The sequence below is a fragment of the Eupeodes corollae genome, chromosome 2 (assembly GCF_945859685.1).
Source record: "Eupeodes corollae chromosome 2, idEupCoro1.1, whole genome shotgun sequence".
NCBI classification, from domain to species: domain Eukaryota; kingdom Metazoa; phylum Arthropoda; class Insecta; order Diptera; family Syrphidae; genus Eupeodes; species Eupeodes corollae.
Window position 1 is genome coordinate 98101266 of NC_079148.1, and position 12582 is coordinate 98113847.

Below are 12582 nucleotides of genomic sequence, written 5' to 3' on the forward strand. Positions count from 1 at the left end.
TATATTTTTGACACTTCGTTTTGGTATGACAGTCTTAACCTTGAAATACGTTTACGATATTAGTTTAGGGTGAGTTCACAAATGGTGATAGAGTTAAGGGGATGCCACAATCTCTTACACCTTTTTTACAGATATTAAGGCAGCAAAATTTTCCATTTTATACGAGCTCTTTATGCTAAAGATTCAATAGCTGCTTGAGATATAGAATGCCTTTCCGATGCCGAATGAAAGCGTTCACTTGACGTTTACACACGACAACAAAACGAGTGACAAAAGTTGGAAACGATTTATGGAATGCAGATTGTGTCGTATTGTACATTTTGCTGTCGTTTACGACATCGGTAATAGGGTGAATGATCTTCAACAAAGGACACGGATGATACGCTAGTTATAAAAAATGGAAGTACCAGAATCAGGAAGTTCAAGTTGTTAAGGAAGTTAAATACCTCGGTGTGACCATAACAAATAACATTTCTATGAAAAAGTTTCTTTTTGAAGCGAGTCTTTGCTCTCCCATCAACAACACCTAATTATTAGCTTCATATCGACGCAGATTTTCCACCGTTGTTCATCGACATCAAGGCTGGTCAATAGAGTATTAAAACTCATCATCATAAATCGGCTTAATTTTGTACAAGTTTGGATCGATCTTGCTAAGTTAACAGGTGAATCGGTCGAATTTGATTTGGACAATCTTACAGGTCTTAAAGGATGTCTTTACTCCCTTGTTGGAAATTGGATGAGAAATATCGGCAATATTTCATCAACCAGGCCAAAGCATCGCAGTAAAGAGACTTCTATAGTAAGTTGGAGTTTAATCTTGGAGAATCAAACTACTTCGACGACAAGAACTCAACGGATATGATTTCTTCAATTCTACGAGCCAGAGGTAAGATACTTCCTCTGAACTACATACCTCACAGACCATACTTGCCTATCGAGTGACAACTCTGCAACACCCATGAGAGAGAGAATATCAAACACTTTTTCAGATTTTGTCCAATTATCCAAGAAATTCGTCGAGACATTTTTGGGAGGCTATTTGGAGCTGAAGATGTAATCCAAACACTTAACGAAGCAAAGGGATGGGAGATAAACTTTACAAATTCCTCCAATACGCAATGGCTTGAAGAAAAACAATTCTTACAGAGAGCTTTTAGTTTTTCCAGCGAAGTCCAGTTCTGACCGACGGTTTTAAAACTAGGTCTTAAAAGACTTCTTATCATTTATTGTGTAACTGAATTGTATCTATAAACAAATTAGTTTCTATTCTCTTCTTTTTAATCTCTTACACGGAGCCTACATGAAAGCTTGCTTATAGTCCCAGAATTATATTATGTTCTATCACAAAAATGAAACTTGAAATTTAAAGGCCGATAGTCCTGTCATCGGAAATCTTCGACAGAGAGCCCGAGTTAGTTCAATAATAATTAACACGTTAATAATTATTAGCTTATTATTGATTTAACATTTCGGAGCACAATCCTGAAATTCAAAGTGTTCCATATTCTTTGTATTACAACTAATTAGTTTTCTAGCTGGAAATGCTTAATTTCAATCAAGAAATGTATCCAATGTCAGAAGTTTTCAATGAAAGCTATGGCCAATATGTCAAAAAAAAAAATTAAAACCAATCATTGGAATTTTTTGACAGGTTAGTTTTCAATGAAATTTTCTGTAATGGAACACGAATTTGCTGATTGAAATCAAGCACTTTCTGATTAGAATCAAGCACTTGGGTTTGAGTTAATGATTGAAAGTAAAACTGACAGATTCTTATTTCTTTTGCAAATTGTGACAAAACATTAAATGAAGCTGTGCAGAAAATAAATAAATCATATAGTAATAAAGTTCAGCTTTCAGTTGAATGAAACAACATGATCAACTTTCATTTTGATAGAAGTAGGCTTACTTGATAGTTAGGGAGATTTTCCTTGACTAACTTTCCAGTCAACTTTCCATTAAAGTTGCCTTAATTGGAAGGTAATTTTTTGGCAGCTGTCGAATCAGATAAAAGAAACTTGCCTTACTTTCAAGTCCCTTATGTCCTCTGAACCTGCCCATTGAAAGTAAAAGTGCCGTAACCCTCATTTTATTAATTTTGAGTTTTTAATCCAGAATGGTTAGAAATAAATTTGTATCCAGCACAGAAGTGATGTTACTTAAATTTGCTCATAAATAAATGAAAAAATGCCGAAACATCATTTCTGCACGGAACGTTTCTTAAACCAAAATAACAAACTTTTCTTTTTCAATTAGGGCATATAGGGGTAACACCACTTCTGCTCTCAATGCCTTACTTCATCATTGGAAAAAATTAACTAAAAGAGAAACTCTGGGCTAAAAAATATATTTTTTTTTAATATACACATTTTTACAACTTATAAGCTTCAAAACGACTCCAAAAAAAACTAATTACACTCTCTTACTCGCTGTTAAATCTCAAAACCAATTTTTCAATGGTGAAAACCAATGATAGCTTTTAACTAGCCTCTAACTGAATTTTTGTATAGCACCCGTGGTGCGATGGTTATTGCGTAAGACTGTCATGCCAGATATCATTGCCTGTTTTTTGACGGGTACTGTCAATTGCGAGGAATTGACATATCTTCCAAGAGTAATTCTTGTCATGAAAAGTGTTTTCCCAAATAAGCTGTTCGGATTCGACTTAAAAACTATAGGATCCCTTTATTCCTGACAACACTACTCTCACACACAAATGGTTGAGAGTTAGTTTATTTGACGCCACAAGAAACTTGCCGAAGCATTGCAGAATTCATATAGTTTTGAGATAAACTAAAGTGATTTTTTAGTTTGTCTGACAATTATAATTTTCTCAAACTTTCGCATGAACACATACCTTTATTAAACAATAGTATTTTAACGGTTCCTTGAAATGACTCTTAAAAAAATGAAGAAAATATCTTCTAAGATTTGTAAGGACATGTGGAATTGGGCAGGTTCAGAGGACATAAGGAACTTGAAAGTATGGCAAGTTTCTAGTATCTGATTGGTCAGCTGCTAAAAAATTGCCCTCCAATTAGCTGCGTTCAATCTCGTGTATCTTGGATAGGTGGGTTTTTAGATACCTTGGAACGAGTTGGATTGTATTGAGCTGTCAAAACAACAACTTTCAGCTGTTAACAAAAAGCAGAGAAATATTTAAGCTTCGAATTCAAAAATGTAGTAAGATAAAACATTTAATGGAGAATTCAACTGATTCGGCGGACGATGATGAATTGATAGGTGCGTAACAATTTAATAAATAAGAGATAACCTTAATTTGCAATCTATGTTGAATTTCCTCTTAGCTCAATTGGAATTCTAAACGATAAATAGTTTACTTCCGAAATATCCGGTTTTAAACGATTTAAGTTGAATAGAAAACTATCCTAACAGAAACAAGGACTAATATGAAGTGACAATACCTAGATTTAGTTTGGCAGAACTTCAATCTCATTTCCGAATGAGCAGAACTTGCTATGCGGTAATTCGGATGCAAATAGCTTCTTCATCGTCTATTATGTACAGAACATCCTCAAATACAACTTCAACTAACATTTTGTATTTTTTTGTTAACCAACAAATACAAAAAGCTGAAATCAATTTTCAAGTTTCTTGAAATTCAACCATGTGTTGAATCATCTATTCTATCAGATTCCTACATACCCCAGAAATTCTTGGATACCTTTGGATTCCTTTTTTGACATTTCAGCTGTTTTTGATCAGTTGTTATTTTACACGTAAAACACTAAAAAAAAAGTATCCGGATACTATCTGTCTGAGATTGAACGTAGTCAATAAGGCAACTCTATTGGAAAGTTGACTGGAAAGATAGTCAAGAAAAATTTCCCTAACTGTCAAGTGAAGTCTACTTATATCCAGATGTTAGCTGATCGTGTTTAAATTTCAATTAACATCTGAACTTTATGACTTTGTGATTTATCTATTTACTGCACAATTTTATTTGAAGTTTGCCATTAAATATATCCTTGCCATATTGGAAAAGGAATAAAGACGTTTTTTTATTAGAATACAAAACACAATGTATGGACTTGTACCTTGTGTAAAGTTTTTTTTGTTGATAGGTAATAACAACAGGGTAGTTATTTATTTCATTATTAAATTGGAATGAAATTTAAATCCAGCAACCCTTATCTGAATTGAGTTTTCTACTTTCCGAACGCCAATTTCGAAAGTAGTGTTTTTGTATTCATTTTTAAATGGTAAAAGTGAAATTGGGCAGGTTCAGAGAACTTAAGGAACTTGAAAGTAAGGCGCCAGTTATAGCTATCATTGGTTTTCATCATTTAAAACAAACGTTGGAATTTTTTGACAGGTCGTTTATAGCTATCATCAAATATTTCTGTCATTGAAAGAAATTTCCTGATTGAAATCCACCGAAAAAAGTTTATTGACAGAAATCTGTCATTGGATTTGTGTCAAATTGGAACACAAACCAGTGGAATATTGGGAAGTTGACTGGAAAGTAAGTCAATAAAAATGGGAAGGTTCAGGCGAAATAAGGCACGTTTTTAGTATTTGATTAATCAGCTGCTAAAAAATTGCCTTTCAATTAAGGCAGCTCTATTGGAAAGTTGACTGGAAAGATAGTCAAGAAAAATCTCCCTAACTGTCAAGGGAAGTCTACTTATGTCCAGATGTTAGCTGGTCGTGTTTAACATTCAATTAACATCTGAAATTTATGACTTTGTGATTTATCTATTTACTGCACAATTTTATTTTAAGTTTGGCATAAAAGATATCCTTGCCATAGTGGAAAAGGAATAAAGACTTTTTTTTATTAGAATACAAAACACAATTTTGTATGGACTTGTAGCTTGTGTAAAGTTTTTTTGTTGTTGATAGGTAATAACAAAATAGGGTTGTTATTTATTTTATTATTAAATGGTAAAAGTGGAACGAAAACCACTTTCTAATAAGATTTATTTCCGGAGCTAAATAGAGTACATAGATAGTTTCTTTATGTTAAGATATAAATTATAAACAAATTTTTTCCTTTAAGAATAAGGACATGGCAATTCTGCCGTCTGCCTGATCGATATTTCATAACAAAAACACAATTTAAATGTTAAAATTCAAATAACAAACATAAGTTCAACTAAAAATATAATAATATACTTTGTTAAAGCATGAAGTGCGAATTTAACAATTTTGAGATGATTTTGAAATAAAAAATATATCAATTTTTACATGATTTGAAACACAAAATAGTAATTAGGAAACTTTGTTTGAACCTTCAATTGCAATAAGTGGTTGTAGAGTTATGGAAAACTATTGCGGTAATTTAAAGCACGTTCGCAGTATCTATAGACAGTTGACCATCAAAAATCTCCATTTAGGATTTCATAGAGCCGAGTTGGGGGAAGAAAACTCAGTTCGAAATACATCCATCGAATCTGTTGGAGTAGAGGACACGATGCAAAGAAGTGGGTGATGTCTTCGGATTCCCCGGTGTTACAAAGGCTACAGATTTGTGGAAGATCAGTTCGATGCGGCCTAGAGTTAAGATTCAGTATTTCGACTCGGGCTCTAAATATGCTACTAATATCCTCAGAAGAAAACTCGTTACTGAAATAACTGGCTTGTGATGTTATTTGCTGGTTGAGGTTTCTATACACATTCCTTGATAATATTGTTGAGGCTCTTGAAAAATGTTCACTGCTGATGTGTTCCATCAGTTCTAGCGATCAGATCATTGAACATGGTGTGCCATTGATTCAAATTGGACTCTAAAAAGAATAGATTACTGTCATTTGAAGAAGCCATCTGGTTCCATTTCTTGTAAAAAAGAAACGTATAACGAATGACAAATTTAATAAAACAAAAAGTTTCAAATTTAGATTTATTTTTATTTGTTTTATATAATATATATTAGTACACTAACTATTAACAATCACAATAAAGTCCAAAATGACCTTTGTGTTATTGACTTGTGTATAGGTTTCAGATACAATAACATAAATATCATGTTTAATATATGTATGTATGTAATTGTATATATAATTTGTGTGCTCTACACTAAAATTTCTTTCAAACGCTTACGGCATTCTACTAAGACTACAAATCTTATAATTTCACTTCCTTTCTTTTTATAATTACATTCATTGATTTATGATTGAAACAAACGATGACGAACTAAAGAATTATCCAAAATTGTGAATTATGAGACAATATTGAAAGAAAGAAATAAGAAAACAAATGCAAAAGTTTATAAAGGAAAACAAATCAATCCATATCATTCATAATTGACAAAAAAAGAAAACTTAATAATCTATGTAAACAAATATAATCCAGTATTTGTGCCATATTAAAATCGTTTTGAGCAAGAATCCGACTTTTGTCCTTGGATTTCTTGTTTAATTATATATGTGAGAGCTATGGACACAATAATGAATACGAGCAGCGACAGCCAATGCAAGTTGAAACTTAGATTTGTCCGATGTTCAATTCGTTTTATACTCTCTGATAATTGTAAAAGCTAATAAAAATAAAATAACATTTAAATTTGTTTTAACAAAATTATTTTGAAACCTTACATGTGTGTTATTGATATTTTTTCCACCATCTCCCATATCATCCGAATAAGCATGACCATTGTGCATGTTGTTGCCTTGGTTATTCTGTGGACATATGCACTGCAATCGGTGTTGTTGGACATTTGGGCTATTTGATGGTAGTGCCTTCCAAAAGCCCGCAAGCATATCACTATTGTTGACGTCAATATCTTCGGGTAACGGAGTACACATGACCAAAAACTTATCCTTGCTTGATGATGAAACCTTATTGCCTGGCTGAAGGATTACGTACACTGTTGTCATGCAACCGGGATTCAAAGCACCCGAACTGGGACGAACACGGAATTTGAGCGGTGCAGTTGTTTTAATCTAAAATAAAAAAATTATAGTAAGTCGAGATCTTTCAAGTTTTAAGTTGTATAATATATTAATAAAAATTAAATGATTAAAGTAAGAAAAATTATGGGGCGTTTATTTAAGGTGGATACGATTTTCGATGGTTGTCTAAGGTTTGACGGTTGTGGCTGTACAACTGTGTTGATATTGCATTAAATTTATCATGAATCGCTTAATGTAAACAACGCTTCCAAATTGTGGATATAATTCATTTTTGGTTGTATGGATTGATAAATACGAATCACCATTACACCAATTAAAATTAACTGCTTGGGCCCTATTTATTTCTCCAACGAGTGGGTGCATCTTTTGGTGAGAACTATATTTCTAAACGGGTACCTGTTAACTGAAACCCTCGTTCGTGCGAATTAAAGCTGCTCGATTACTTTTTATGGGGCTATGCTAAGTAATGCATGTTCAGTCTAAATAGGGGACTTGGAGGTATGGCAAGTTGCTAGTATCTGATTGGCCCAACTGCTAAAAAAATTCCAAATTTATTGGAAAGTTAATTAAGTAAAATCTTCATAATAGGCTATTCACACCAAGTCCAAAACGAAATTATCGGTTTTCGCCGAATTCCTACATTGAAAACTCAAGTTTTCCCATACATTTCTGGTAAACCACAAATTTTCGTAAACCACAAGTTTTATATAAAACCTCTCGAAAACTAGTAACAATTCAAAGTTGAACTGAACAAACAAACCTTTAGAAACATTCAGCGCTCAAATTAATGTAAGCAAAACAGCTGATGGCTGCTGTCAAAACAAATATTTTATTTTGAAATAAATTTGGTCGTGTTAAGTAATATTATTTATACAATTTCCTTACAAAATAAGAATTATTTCTTTTTTGTTTTTTATTTACAGAATATGGAGGAGAAAAAAAAATGCGGTTCTTTTATGATCCTCCAGAGTTTATAACGTTCTTTGTTAAGCGAGGAACCGGAATTCACTACTGGCGTGACAACTCGAAGGACGAGAAAGACTTTCTCATAGTTCGTAATGACGTTTCCAAGGGATGCGTCTTCGAACTCGTCGCCACAAGTATGTTCGACGCTTTCGCTTACTACCTGGAGAAAGACTTTCGGTAACTCCGTTCAATCACAAGGATTTGGGAGATATGAAAAAGGCGATAAGTTCATTTGTGGAGGAGAATAAGTATATAACATAACAGCTTTATTGATCGCTTTGGATGAGTGTGATCTTGGTACGAGTCGGAAACTAGGAAAGGACCTACACGAAATCGTTCAGGATCTTCTCAACCCCGCCTATAAGTTGGTCGGACGGCCACAATATATGGTGATTATGAAGGCACATTTGGCCAACAGAAGCAATATTCATAAGCTCAATATTTTGGATTGAATTTGTTGTGAAAAAAGAAGAAAATGTTTTAAATAAAATATTTTTTTTAATTTAACAGTTTTGTTTGTTGTTGATTCTATGATATATTTTCTACACAAATAACTTCTCTTTAGTGAATTGTGTGGGCCGGTTGAAGTGAAAAAAGAGGATAGCTGCAGCCAAGCGAGCTTGTAGTTCTTATTGGTTCCTGTCGTGAGCCCATTTCAGCCGTCCTCAGAACTTCAGTTGAAACTCTTTTTCTAGACGAGCTAGTGTTACGTTAAAATCAATTTGAATTGGTTAGAATTCATTTTATTTTCACAAATAATTTGAGAAGAACAAAACTTTTTACTTACAAATTTTGTCATCAATACACAATTTTACAGCCGGTGTTAAACAAATTCAAATGTCAAATGAAAACATTTAAATGTTCGGTGTGAACGGTTTTCGGCAGTGTTTCCGAAAACTCGGTTTTGGGTTTGGTGTGAAAAGGCTATTGGCGTTTTTCTTTTTTAGAGCAGAGTCTGAGCGAGCAGAGTAGAGTAGAGTTCTGAGCAGAGTATGTTCAGAGCTCTCTGATTTAATTATGAAACAACTTGAGCACTAAAATGTCATGATTTTAAATGTCGCCTGTTTGAAGGCGTTCAAAATTTTCTTTAATCAAATTAATTAATAAACAGTCATAGAGTTGGCCCATTTGACTCCTGAAATAAATTTGATTCATAAAAATGTTATTTATCTTTCCTTCTACACTAAAGCAACTAGCCTTTTCCGCCATTTTTATTGTTTTGAAGATCATTTTTTTAATTTCCCGGCTTTCAAATATCAAATTGTTTGTGTTCAGCATTTTACTCCGTTTACTCTGTTATTTTATTCTGAGCTCACAGAGCGTGCTCTGAACATGTTCAGAACTATAAAAGAAACACGAATTCGAAGCTCTGAACGATCAGAGCTCAAAAAGAAATACAATTATTTTTTTGACAATTCGAGCTCTGCTCTGAACTAAAAAATAAAAACGCCATATATTAAGTCAATTCCACTTATGTCAAAATGACAGCTAATCATAATTGTTTATTCAACTGTAAGCTTAACTTTAATACTCTGTGATTTTTGTATTTTTTGCAATTCTATTTGATATAAAAGGCTTCCTTGTCAAATTGGAGCATATAATATTTTTTAAAATACAAAATAAAGGTCTAGATGGAATTGTAGCTTGCCGGAGGAGTGTTTTGTAGGCAATTATATTTTTAGTAGTTTTTGCTCGATCAACTGAACGTAGAGGTTAGTGAAGTAAAGTTCCGCGTTCAAAGATTAAGACATCTGAAATACTAACTAATTGCCTTGATCAAAATTGACGTTCAAAGAACTGAAATGGACTGCAAATGAAGTCACTTATGTTGTCTGAACCTTCCCAGAAAAATCTCCTTAACTATCATATTTAAAGTTTTGTGTGAGTGTTCCTTTTCATATTACAAAACAAATAACGACACAATAAAACTTATGATGGACTTGTTAATAATATTGCTGGTACTCTCTGCAATTTAAAAAGTAAAGTTCCAAGTTTAAAATTAATGACGTCTGAAAAAATAACTAGCTACCTCGGTCTCTTTTTGCGTTTAAAGAACGCAGTTGTCTGCAAATTAAGGAATCGGTTTATTTATTTTTAGTTTTTGAACATATTACAGATTTATTTCTAGCAAAAGATTGACACAATGAGATGAATCCTATATTCAAGTAGTTTTTTTTCAAAAAGACACAATGCATTTAAAGTTGTATGTCATTTATTAACCTATTTTAATTTTTTTAACGATGAAAGTTCATTTTACTGAACAGCTGACTGCCAAAAGCCAAACAAACTTCCATTTCGTTCTACTGTTGCTTTCATATATTAATTTTAATAGTACTATCATGAAACACAAAATTTTGTTACGGAAGGCGGACCATGGGGGCGCTGCCTGTACGAAAATTAAGAAAATGTAAACAAAAATCAGTCATTTGATTTTAGATTTTCTATTTTTGTGAAATCTAAAAATTTATTATAAATTTAAGTTTTGATACAATGGTTCGGTGCCATATTTTGAATTTTTCCATAGCAAATACATTCGATGTAGGCATTTTTTTTAAATTTACATTTTCTATTGTAATGTGGGTAGTGGGTGGGTAGGTATGTAGAGAAGTAAGAATTAAGGAGGGTAGGTTGGTGTGTATTAAGCTGAATTGTAAGGACTTAATTCGTTTCGTAATTGGAGTTAAGCCATGACTCTAGCTAGAATTAAACAATCAACTTAAAGCGTCAACGCGTTGACTCTCTGACTTCATAAAAACATCTAGATGTTCTGTGTTCAAAGCACCTTCAACGTTCACAGCGCCAATGCTTGACCCGTTTACTATCACACGATTAGATAAAATAATATATATTTAAGGGTGTGAAAGAATGTAAAAATTAGTAAAATATTATTGTGTAATTTTTAATTGTAGGTCTACAAAAGACTTCATTTTTACATCAAAGAGTCAACGCGTTGACCGTTTACATTGATCTTCTAATAGAAGCTTCAAACTTTTTTCTTTAATATTTTTCAGTGCGAAACAAATGTGTTAAAATTAAAAAAATTGAGAATTTATGCATATGTACCTATTTGCATAGGTACATATTTTTCTATATACTTATATCCTTTTGGAAGCAGATAGGTAGGTTTAAATAGCTCCATGAATAAGTAACGATAGTATCTATTTAGGTTGGCAGGTTGTTGCGTAGATAAAAATGTGAGGCAGTTTCTACCGAAAAAGTAACAAAATTAATTTAAGAACCTACAATCCTCCTTACCCTGATTTTGGTTGTTTCAAAAAACGAACAAATGGCTTAGTATAATAGCTTTTTGCATTATACAACAAATCTTTTTCAAATAATAAGAATTTAAAATTATTATCTTGACTTAAATTGATTTAATGAAAACAAATGATAGTTAAATTCAAAATTAAGATTTTCTTCAAAATTGAAATAACAATTTTATTCAATTTTTTTATTTACAAAAAACGTTTTTCCCAAAAATATACTTGTTTGATATCACGTTACAATATATAATATAAAATTTAACTCAAGTCGCTAGCGTCATTGGTTCACCTTTTTTTAAATTGCTATGGTAAAAAAAACCACCCACGCAATTTGTTTAAGTGTCCTTTCTGCATAATTTTCATTATTATCTGTATAATAAAATTTATTTGAAGTCAATATCTCCATTGGTTTATGATCTATGGACGACGAAAAAAAAGTTCCAGAAGTTACGGAAATACGGACACACACACGCCCAGACATCTTTTATTTCAACTCTAGGAACCTTGAAATGTCAATGTTTTCAATTGGACAAATCGGACCAATTACAATTACAGCGTTTACAAGGAGAATTGAATCCCAATTGAATCAGTATTTAGCGCCGTATAGACCTGGATCGGATCGAATTACGATCGATTACTCGATCCAATCCCACTGAAAGAGAAGAATCGAATCGAAAATTTGTTTGTAAACCTGAATCGGGGAATCGAGTTATTGGTGTGTGGGGTTTTGCTTGTGTGCATGCGATAAGTTTTTTCCCTTTTGTTTGTTCTATAAGCTGAATTTAATTTTAGCGGGCGTCTTTTTGTTGAGAGCATTGTTACAAAATGTGAAATTTATTCACGTAGCAGTACGCACACAAATAAAATCCAAATGTCATTACGATTCCATTTGAATTCGATTTCTCGATTCAGTGCCACCATATACCTGGATCGAAATCTCAACTCGATTCGATTCCTCGATCTCTTCTTGTAACCGGGGTAAATAACTCTGGGGCGACTTTCCATTACCGCAGCTCGAATTTCCTTCTGATTTTTTTTTACAGTTAGGTAGGGGTCTCAATAACACATGTTTTAAATATTAGGGCGAGGAAACAACTTTAAGTCATACAAAAAAATATTTTCTTTTTCTGACTTAACCCTACTTTTTTTGTATTGCATTTTTTGAGCCTAAAACAAGTTTTTTTAATTAAAAGCACGGCGACGTACTAACAGCTAGGTATGTTACCCCCTGCTTGGGATCACTATAGGATTTGGGGTGGGTGCGAGTTTGGGTATATGCAAAGTACTTTTTTATTTGAGCACTAAAATAAAAGAAATTACCAAAAAAAACAAGTATGGCAACACTGAACAAAAAACAGGGAAGAAATGTCAAAATCAACCATTTTTGTGTGTTTTGTATGTAAAAAATTAATTAAAAATAGAAATAAATGTTTCCTCGCACTAAAATTGCTATAGTTATTATTTATTTGCACATA

At 32.7% G+C, this 12582-nt stretch overlaps 1 protein-coding gene across 1 annotated transcript in view; it reads right to left on the reverse strand.

Annotated features, from left to right (window-relative positions):
* Nucleotides 1-5852: 5852 nt before the first annotated feature.
* LOC129948495 (motile sperm domain-containing protein 2-like) overlaps nt 5853-12582 on the reverse strand; it is a 66269-nt gene continuing 59539 nt past the window's right edge. Inside the window, exons 6-7 of the mRNA XM_056059516.1 lie at nt 6561-6908; nt 5853-6502 (exon numbers count right to left, since the gene is read on the reverse strand). Coding sequence (XP_055915491.1) covers nt 6332-6502; nt 6561-6908 — 519 coding nt within the window. The 3' untranslated portion in view covers nt 5853-6331. The remainder of the gene's footprint in view (nt 6503-6560; nt 6909-12582) is intronic.